The sequence below is a fragment of the Stylophora pistillata genome, chromosome 10, assembly GCF_964205215.1.
Source record: "Stylophora pistillata chromosome 10, jaStyPist1.2, whole genome shotgun sequence".
In the NCBI taxonomy this organism is placed as follows: Eukaryota; Metazoa; Cnidaria; class Anthozoa; order Scleractinia; family Pocilloporidae; genus Stylophora; species Stylophora pistillata.
The window spans coordinates 21,103,815-21,114,769 of record NC_142528.1 but is presented as its reverse complement, the minus strand read 5'-3'; the positions used below and the strand labels follow the sequence as shown (position 1 = coordinate 21,114,769).

At 36.5% G+C, this 10,955-nt stretch overlaps 1 protein-coding gene and 1 long non-coding RNA gene across 2 annotated transcripts; both read right to left on the bottom strand.

Annotated features, from left to right (window-relative positions):
• Nucleotides 1-792: 792 nt before the first annotated feature.
• Nucleotides 793-2,478, bottom strand: LOC148722207 (uncharacterized). Its single transcript, XR_015992100.1, has 3 exons — nt 2,363-2,478; nt 1,948-2,007; nt 793-1,392 (listed from the first exon to the last, which is right to left on the bottom strand). It is a non-coding gene; the product is annotated as an uncharacterized LOC148722207 (long non-coding RNA).
• A 488-nt stretch (nt 2,479-2,966) lies between these two features.
• LOC111326046 (uncharacterized) lies at nt 2,967-10,201 on the bottom strand. Its single transcript, XM_088736245.1, has 2 exons — nt 9,864-10,201; nt 2,967-4,509 (listed from the first exon to the last, which is right to left on the bottom strand). The coding sequence occupies exon 2, from the start codon at nt 4,467-4,469 to the stop codon at nt 3,201-3,203; it is 1,269 nt and encodes a 422-aa protein (XP_088592371.1). The 5' UTR covers nt 4,470-4,509; nt 9,864-10,201; the 3' UTR covers nt 2,967-3,200.
• Between the last annotated feature and the right edge of the window lie 754 nt (nt 10,202-10,955).

Genomic DNA, 10,955 nt, shown 5'->3' with positions numbered 1-10,955 from the left:
TGCTTAACTGCCGCACTTTTCATTGCATCACATACCAGCCGTACAATCCGTTTCTTTTCTAATTCAAGATCACTGATAAATAAACATTTAATGGTTTGATGAAAAATCTGCTTAACGATGCAAAATGATAGATTAAGGTAGATTAAGCCTTGTAAATAGGTGAATCGTGTTACATTGTGAGGCTTATCTGTGAAGTAATTAAATGTCCGATATTAAGGCTAAATTAAATCACTTTCAAGCCGACCAAAAGTGTTTTTTTTTTGTCGATAAAAGGGTAGTACTAATATATTTTCAGTGTGGGAAAAGTGGTGACGATTATCTGAAATAAGACGAAAAAGGTCCAGTTATTTAAAAATGATAAAGAAACGAAGTATAACCTAGAGCTTACTGAAATGGAATGACCTCTTGCTCTTGGAGATGTTATCTCCATACTTCAGTCGCAAAAGTTGCATTAATTCTACTTTTCATCAGCACGCTACGACCACCCTATATTTGTAGGGATTTGTAGCCGAAGCAAAGTGCCGCTAAATTCGCGGATGATGTAGTTTATTGTAGACGTTGTGCCGCGCAGACAGAGAGCTTTTGATTGTCACCAATCTGGATATCCTCCACTCTTCTTGTTCTACCTTCTGACGTTGATTTTTTTCTTGCAGTTTGTCCAATTGCATTATCCTTTGACTTATTATCAGGGATTCTCTTTACTTAGAAGTCAACGGTTACAGATCAGTTGATTGACGACATCGAAACCTAAAATTGCGAGAGTCTCCATGATTGTAGCTCGAAATCTCTAGCTAGAGCACGCAAAGGTTTTATTCATGAGCCACCGAAGATGACGCAAGAGTGAACTCTTAACATGCTTTTTCTGAGCCACTCCTCGTTGACGTATTTGTTTGCTGAACTCTCCATAAAAAATAAATTAAAAAGTGCCGTCATTTTGCACTTTACTAAAGAATTTTAGTTTTTTCTAGTGACATCACAAAACATAAAGCAGCTCGTGATTCGAGCTTTCACCTCCGTCGAAATATTACGATAGAAAAAGGCAGGACGTTTTCAGCTTGATTACACATCAGACATTTTTTAAGAGCGTTCAAGCATTTTAATATGGACAAGTTAATTCTCTGAAACCTTGCTATATTTACTCGTGCAGCTCGCAGACCTCTTGAGAATGTTCTATTCTAATGAAGGAAAACAACCGTGGTCCACGATAGAAACAGGCGGCTTTTAAGAAGTCAAACATGCGCCAAACCAAACACTAGACTGATGACTTTCAGTTTTCCTTTGCAAAACACAAGCAAGCCTAGCTAAAGCCAGATTTTTCAATTCCAAGTATTAGATAAAATTGTGTTGTCTGATCCATCTAAAATCGCATCAGTCACGGGCGCTCTCTCTGCTCTGCGTAAAAGAAAAGTATATTTTGGAAATCAGTAAATAAATATTTGATCAAAGAACAGAGTTTTTCTGACAAAGCTCTTTGTAGTGAGCGAGCACAGTTTCCGAGGAACGAAGGATTTTTTAAGGAATGTCTTTGTTACACTATCGTCTTACCTGAGCGCGAGGCATCGTATCATTTTACTCAAGTATTTAAATTTCAAGTGTTTATTTTTTACACACACATCTCAACGCTTTAAAATATCTAGCCTTATCTTTGCCATATCGATCAAAATCTTCGATCTTCTATATAATATACATATATATATATGAAATCTGCGTTTCGATTTTTCCGCAGTACAGCGCTCAATACGGCATAAAAGTAGAGCGCGATATATTGCGATAGGAAAAAACAAGGAGACTACACTTTCATCCCGACAAGCCTGTTTCGATATTAATTCACTCTTCAAGAAGATTTTAAGAATTACTGAAATATATATATATATATATATATTCTCTCTATCTATCTTGCAATTACAATTTTCCATGGAGGTCTTAAGGATGAAATTTTGTTCAAACCTGTTTGTGTTTCTGCGAGGAATATGAGTTAACCAGTAGTTGGTTGAGCTGCACGTTTCTCTATCGTTAAAATAAGTGAAACAATTTAAGATCAATTTTGCAGCACGATTAGCTTTTCCTCACTATTTGCGGAAGTTCAAAAATATTACGGTAAGTTGAGAAGCTGGAGGAATAAAACAAAGTAACACTAACCTACTTTTAAAGGAGGCGTAAGTAGCTTGAAAATAGCTTCAAGAGTAAACTGAAGCCAGAGAATAATCAACTAGACCTGCGGTTTACATATATACCAAACCTTTCACAACCTGTCTGATGTGCTTCAGAAAGGGTTTTTTTTTTTTTTTTTTTGGCTTAATTAGATGTCTCTCCTGGAAAAAGAACGAAATAATTATTGAACTAAAAAAAAAAACATCCTTACCTTCACGAGGGCATGGATATATTAAAACCATTTGACTGGAGAAAGGCCTGTTTGAGTTCCTGGAGGTGTGCTCGTTTTTTATTAAGTTATATCCCTTACATTGTTATTCGAATGAGCCCAACAAAAGATTAATTTATTCATTGTTGGAATGAAATTTTTTTACAAAGCAACAGTAACAGTGGGCAAGGTTTTTTAAATTTATTTCAAGTGGTACTAGAATGACAAATAATCTTCAACGAAATCCGTAGAGAATCTGATTTTTCACGAACATTTTGAATTTGTCAAGACTGAATATTTTAAGTGGAATCACGCACAGGTGGAAACAAAAATTATCAGAAACAGCTGATAGGGGGCTACACAAAATCACGAGTTTCTCAACCATCAGAAGGAATACTGACTGTGAATCTTTGATAGTCAAACAATAATTGAACAAAAGCATAACCACATCTCATGAAATGCATGGCACTTTCCGTCCACTCCACCCACCCCTCCGTGCTTACAAACTACAACAGCTGGATGGATATCTACGGAATAGATCTTGTTTTGCTGTTTGTAATGAAAGAAAACCAAGTGTCATTTGATCAGTGGATGAAACAGGCTGTAATGAAGGGAGAAACCAATAACCATATTTTATTTAATTATCTTTATTTAAGACGGATAAAAAAGTTTACAACTTGCATGACAAATTATCAATCATGAGGATCCTGATAGATATGTTATAAACGGACACATGGGAGTCATGGAGGAACTTTGATATTTGCAATCAAAAGCAAAGTTTCCAAATAGAACAAAGCGTATATGATAATAACAACCTTATAAAAAATGTCAAATGATTTTGTTAAACCAGGGTACCATCTCTTAGGTAGAAAGCAGATTTCGCTTGTCCATTCCTCGTAGGTGGGCTGTTTCGTGCCATATGAAGCTCTTTCAACAAACTTTCTACGTGCCATCGTTTTCTCCTTATTCGGGATTCAACTCTTTCTAGTTCCAGTGCATTTGCTTGGGTCTCGACCCTCTGATAATCATACAACTGAGTGCTTAATTTGATGGACTGTTTAAGTTTGTGAATACGCTTATTTACGTCATCATTGACGTCACAGTTGGCGCAATATTCATCATCGTCGTTGTCCAGCAAAACATTCAGCATCTCAATTATTTCCTTCTGCTCGATGAGCTTTGATTCTGTTAACTTTAAATCACTACGCATCTTTTCGATCTCTTTTTGAAGTTCTTCAGTCTCTGAGTCAATGTATACGCACGTGCATTCGTCGGATATTTCAATGTCGGTCTCACTGCTAACCAGTTCGGCAACAATGTACTCGCCGTGCTCTAAGTTTAATATATTATTTTCGCTCATGTATGAATTTGTCAAATCAGTAGACCCTATGGTATTTGCGTCGGTAGAGGTGCCTTTCACTTTAATTTGTAAAGACCGCTTTAGAGTTCCCCCCTCTGAGATTTCATTTACCCCGGAATTTACGTGCAAGATTTGGTTGTGTTCAAATGAACTGTCTGAATGTAACTCACTTATCCCCGTGTCATGATCAGTGTCTTGGGCGCGATCTTCAAGATTACTTTCCTTGCTGTCCACAGAGCTTGTGTCTCTTCCTTTGATAGTCCCGTCCAAGTCTTCCCTCGCTCGTAAACTGCTCTCAATGACTTCTTCTCTCAAACCCTCTCGTTTATTTAGCGATGGTAAACAGTTTTGTTGATTGACGGAGCTTTTCTCCACTGCTTCAGATATTCCACTAGAAAATTGAATTCCGTCATTGCTTGATTCTTCCCTTAGTTTTGTAATACGCACTTTTCCATTAAAACGTTTCGTTCTTTCTCGTTGCTTGTTCTCGGTCTTCATACCCCTCGCACACTTTTCTTCTTTCTTGAATTTTTTTCTCGTCTCTCGAACTTTTTTAGGACTCCTGCTTTTTTCTTCACAAGAACCCGATGCATTCACGAGGGGGTCGCCTCTTGACTCAGTCGTTTGTCTTGATCGTAATTCTGCATCGACTTTGGCCAAGGCACAGAGGATCTGTTTGCTGCATGTTTCACGAGTGATACCAGAAATAGTGTACTTCTTTCCGTTCACATTTACTTTCAGACGAGGCATGTTGGAATCAATTGTCTCCTTTCAAGTCTAATCAATCAATCTGAAAATGCATGGGTTAAATAATAAAGTTATTTTCTGGTAAAGGCAATTATGTTACGACACATGAATGCTTATTAACCAGTCACAATGAGTCAACGCAGTAATATGATCATTTTAAGCATCTCAATAGCTGTTCCCACTTAAAATTGAACTTCAAGAGAATTAGGAGATTCGTCATCTAATCGCGACAACAAAGAACCTGAAGGTCGAAACTCAACTCTGAAGAACTGAATTAGGAAAATAATAAACTGAACGGCGCTAATCACATGGGCGACTACCGTGTTTTAGGTTCCACTGGTAGAAGCGAAGTCAACTTTTAGAACACGCGCGGTCCCTATTCTCAAACAAGCACACAGTGAACAAGCGATAATCAACATGTAATGTCAAGGTCTTTGCTTTCATGGATACCAAGGGGTGTCCAATTGTGCCGGAGTAGGGTTCAGTCTACCGCGGTTGACCAACGGCAGAGTAGTTGCATGTAGAACAAGTGTGATCAGAGTTCCATCACACAGGTGCCCAGCACAAACCTGGTTTCCCTAAAATTGGCCAATTTCGCATAGGGTAATGAGAGCTGTAATTGCTGGTGGCGCTAGACACTGGTAAACGTTCTTGCCATGATGGAAGTGATTGACTCCAACTTAAAAATGCAGAGTATCTCCACGAAAAATACATAAATTCGTCGCTCAACGAAGACTAACGGTATAGCAGCCGAAGCTTCGCTATCAATACACGACTGATACCTACATACACGCACATACGCGCGCGCACACACACACACACACACACACACACGCACACACACATACATGCATACATAAATTAACTTTATTTAGTCTCGAATCTACCGAGACAACATAGTATCAACCAAATGCTAATATCCTCGAGCTAAGCTCCACTTTCACAGCGCGAGACAAACGATTACACGTTCATTTATGTATAAAACGACGATTAACAACAACATTTTCTGTAACATTTATCTTGAATTCATTCCGCTTTTTTACTACTTAAGAGGTGCTATTCCCACAACAACTAGACAGTTTGTATGGTGGTTTAGCCTTATCAATTAAAAGTTTACCTCTCGTAACTGAAAATGAAAAGGGGATGATTTAAATCATGAAAATTTTCAGAAAATTCAATTTCGCTACAGGTACAGTTTTTCAGTTAGTTACGCGAGGTTGCGTTACCTCTTTTCGGCAGTTCAGACTCCTAGAATGAAACTGGCCAAAGAAATATTTGCATGAAATGTGTTACTGAAAGTGTTCTTTCTTTTATACTTAAACAGTTTGTGTTTTTTTGGTTTTGGATTTTGAGGCTAATAATCTTAGGTTAGAGCTAAAACCTTTCATTTACTTGTAAAACAGAAACAAAAATGTCGTTGATCGAACACAATTGTTTTACATTGTTCCGTGCTAAATATGTTTCAAACTTACTTTTGCAAAGTTTCTTGTTGATTTTCGAAAACTCAGTAAGGGAGTTTGAGTTTTTGTTCCTCGATGACAGGATGCCACAAGCTTAACTGAGCGGTGAACTTACGTCATTACGAAAATCATTATTCCGTTGGAATGGTATTTGTGACTGTGGGAGACTTCAAAACTTGTTTTAGTCCTAGCTGCAGAGCCTTAGCATCCCATATTTTCACTCAAAACAATCATTTGTTGTCAGTCCAAACCAGCTACTACAAACAGAAATTAAAAATCTAAATTCAGACTTTAGATTGGCACGTCTTAAAGAGAAACATCGCGCAATCTTTTGGTAAACTGTTAAGTTGCCTAATCACTCAGTATTGTTTCCAAAAACATCACTCGAGGATGCTATTAATTTTCCCAACTTGGTGATATTATTCGGGTGTTGTAATGGGTCAACAACAACAAAATAAACCATTTAGGTTTTCTGTAGGAACAAGCCTTTTGATTTGACGTTTCAAGAGGTTGTTTATTTAGCTCTCAAAGTAATATTTATTCTCTTTTGGGTGTTATGCTTTTTTTTATTAATTTTAGCATATGTAGATTTGGCCATCCCAATCGTTTTAATTTTGTTTCAGTTTGAAAGTGACAGTCGAAAAACAAGAGGTAGAACGTAAATTGAAGTTTTAATGCATTTTGGAGCGTGATTTTGAAAGAGGAAACGTTATTCACAAGTTTTAGATTACTATTTTTGTCGCATTTCTGTTGCTTTGTGTCATTTAGTAACAGATTTAAGATAATAAAAGTGTGCGTTCGCTTTTTTTGACAAAAAAAAATTTTAATTTTGAAAACATAATTGTGAAAGCTTCTTCATTTTTTTCTGAAAAATGTCCTCTACCTTCTTTCCGTTTCGCAGTTATTTCAGGGTGAAACAGGAGTGATAAAAACGGCCGTTACCATGGGCGAATCATATTTCATGATATCCTTCAGCAAAATAAAAGGTTCTACAATCTATTGTTTTAGCTTCATCAAATGTTTCGAGCAAAAATAAATGGGACGAGTTGCCTTATTTAGAAGTTTAGTTTAGCTACTTAATTTTGAAAATCATTTCATTAGTTTGAATTCATGAATATCAACGTGGCTCACTGAAATGTATCTTGTCTATAACCCCGAAAAGAGAAGATTTGTCTTAACGATAGAAATCACCATAAAGAGTATAAGGAAACATATCCTCGACTTATTACAAAGAGAGATCTACTTAAAGCGATCAAATACCATAGACATGATCACATCTACTGACAAAATATATGTTCAAATACTAGAAGAGGATCAGTAGAAATCTTAGCCTTCGTTTCACAAATGCCGAGCAAATCTGCACACCCCACACTTTGAAAACCGAAAAACTTACCTAAGCCTGCAACTACCCACGCTCAGTTTGAAAAAAAAAATTTGTCCTTCCTTAGGCAAATTAGAAAAGATAATTGCTTTGTCCTTGATTTAGCATATTTTAGACGAATATCTTTATTTACAATACTTGTAACAATGATAAAATAGATCGTGTTTTACGAGGATAAATAAAGCTTAACTCTCATTTTACTATACAAACAATTTTACTACATAAACCTAATGAGAAAACGTAAGAAAATAAAATACAAACACCGGGCCTGTGTATGTGCACTCGATATCACTGAGTTCTTGGTCGAAAACAGAGGCAGCTCACATGAATTTGCCCAAAGTTATATAAGAGGACCGATCATTTTTGCACATTTTTTACAGTAACGAAAACTTCAACAGCAATTCTTTTTATGAGGTCTGCAACAGATAGCTGTATCACATCCGTAATTAAAATTCAAACGACCCGAAAGAAAAAAATGTCTGAAAAAATAGTAAGTCATTGTCTTTTTATATATGTACATTGTATATATGTACATTGTATATATGTACATTGTTACTAAGCCAATGTTTAGATTTTACCGACATAGAGCGGTTTCAAACTTTTACTTCTTAATTTTAAAACAATTATTATCAGTTGCAGGAAGGAAAGAAAAATTACACTTACTGGATGATGGGAATTAGAACTTATAAATTCTGCTTTTCAGAAATATGATCTATTTGCTTGTTATTGACATTTTTTGATTTTTAAAATTCACAAATCCCCGTTAATTGGCGCGAGGCGGAGTCTGGGGGAAAATGATTGACACTTCTATTTGGTACGATTTTAAAAGGCTTATCTCAAAGGAAATGATTTGGCCGTTGCTGTGAAACTGTGTCCTCCTTTTCCTAGACCCTGACTTTGTTTAAACAACTTGGCTTATTCTAGATATGAAATGCAATCCGGAATTTCCAACATATAAGATGAAATATAGACATATAATCCCCTCATATGACAACTGAGATTAGAGGAAACGTCAAAATAAGCTTTCGAGTACTTTTGTCACTTTTGGAATAGCGACGAAAACCAAACAGGAAGACGGGCCTGGTCCTCTATAAAGGTTGCGGGAGATGAATGTCTTGAGCATATTAAAAGGCTACTTGAATCAAAAACTTTCATGAGGGTCTCAATGGGGTGATGACTTTTACAGCTAACGGTCAAAATTTTGGCCAAGTTACAACCAACGGTTAATATCTCTCCATTGTTGTCACCAGAAATGTTTTACGGTTAGCTTTTCTACGACTTTTTTCAGCCTCCGACATCATGTGTTCATCTATTCATTAATTTTTTTTCACTTGAAAATAATTTAACTTTCCCTTAGATTTTAAAGAAACTTGGAGTTGATACGCAGGCCAATTTTTGGATTTCAAACCTTGGGCCGACCTTTACCAAGTCTGTTAAAAATGAAAAAGACAATGAAAACAAAAAGGGATCGATTTTTCGTCCTCTTTGAAATATAAGACGACACTTTTCGCTAAAAGTTAGGGCTTTACTATCTCGAAAAAGCTTATAAGATAGAAAAACTTTATGCAGCCTCTCTAATGAGACTAATGAGGGCTTTCTGCACAGCGGTCAAACGTCAGGCATGCGCAAAGAAATATATTTTCTCTGGAAGCGTGCCAGCTTCCCAAGCAAAATTTCTTGGGAAAACTATGTCACGCAAAATATGTGTAACAATTGAAACGTTTTATAAATATATGTGGATGAGGATCTGATTAAATGTAAAGCTGTCTCATCGTGATTCTTATTAGGTAAAGCAGGAATTATGTTTATGTACAAACGCATATTTTTATGATTAATTCGGTGCTTTGTATCGAAATTCCGCATTTGAATTCAACCCAGTGCCAAGTTTCTGCGGAGATGTTTTGTCTCTTTTTGCAACTGTTAGTTTTTGGTGCTATTTCATTTCATTTTCTTTTGTTTTACGACCGTTGTTATTAGAAAAGTTAACAATCGATTTCTTCTTTGTTGCTTCATTGAAATTCGCTCCTTACCCCATAACTTTGTGAGATGAAGAGATCAATCCTCTGACAGCAAAGTGTACCACTACACTAAGATAATGAAGCCGAACACACAAGTAACACCATCAAAACGATTCCTTTTGTCACGTATCAAGTAGCTTATTTTGTGTCACAAACTCTGTTTGGTAATGTGATTAGCATTAGAACAAGCTTAACATTCACAACATTCACTATGCACGCCGCCTTGATCCATTTTTCATCTGGTCGGTTTTGTGTCTTATTCACAAGGTTTAATGACCAAACTTGTCTAGTCTTTATAAGGCAGAAACGGAAAATCATAATATTCTCGGAGAAAGTCAGCCATGAAGTCCATCAATAGTTTCAAACAGTGCCAAGTTTAATGAGTTTTATACTGAGCTAGGGACTTGACTGCTCGAAACTTGGATTCTTGCCCTCCCAATACATTTAGTTTCAGTTTGCATCAGTAACAACTAATTGCAAGTTGCTTCTCGCACTAAAACATATTCAAGTTGAGAAATGGTTTTGTTTACTTTCTTACCTTATATTTGTGCCACTTATTTGACACGATATCCTGTGAACGGCCGCGTGTATTACGATATCGTCAAGGTTTGGAGAGCCTTAAGTGCCTTTCCACCCTAATGAAGCACTTTTCAAAGGACAATCATCGAGCTTGTGTCTGTAGAGACGCGTGGGTCACCATCAATTCCGATTCACTTACTCATCTCTCCGCTCGTCGCTAACAAAAGAACCGTCTGTTCGAACAAACTTCGCTATTCTTACTCTAATTGACTGAGGCACTTTAGAGATCATTTGACGACTGTTTTGTTGTCAGAAGAAGGACTATTTCTAGGTTTGAATGATTAGTTTCTTGTTGTAATTAAAGAACTAAGACTCTTGTTTGCTTTAAGGAAAATTTAACTTATTGTTCCATTGACAACGTGTTGCAGATAAAAGATGATGTTTGCCAATGAGAAGCTTATTAGGCGCTAATATCTTGATTTGTTTGCAGTAGATGTCGACTAAAGATACCATCAAATGCGACAAGATTATGTAGCAAGATTAATAAGTAGTTAAAATGGTGTTCCACTAATATCCATCCGAAATTATTTGTTTAGTTTCGGACAACGGTTACGTTCGTCGATTAGACAGTGAAATTTCATCGTTTTTAGTTTGAATGTTGGCGATTTCTTGGGGACGTGGCAAAGAAAATGGCAAGTGAACCAGTGGCATTGGTGCAGCCGCTTTCTTTCGGCACGAAACTCTCGGTGACACAGCTAAATAGGCTAAACCAGCTCGCCACAGCTAGTTATACATACATACATACCTACCTACCTACCTACCTACCTACCTACCTACCTACCTACATACATACATACATATACTTTATTTAATCTCGAATTTGGAGTAGCTAAAGAATAAGCTAGTATCTTCGAGTTACAAGTATAATTCTAAATACTACTAAAATGTAAAATGTAAAATTGTAACATTCTAAAATTTAACTATGAGAAAGAGTCATACTGTAGAATCTTGCCCTTGAAATCAGAAAAGTCAGACGTTCTAAAAGAGTCCGGAAGAGAGTTCCATAGTTTTGAAGCCATATATGAAAAGGAGTGAAGACCATAAGTAGTAG

Coding starts and splice junctions, on each gene's coding strand:
- LOC111326046 (XM_088736245.1), bottom strand. CDS start 4,469: ATGCCTCGTCTGAAAGTAAATGTGAACGGAAAGAAGTACACTATTTCT.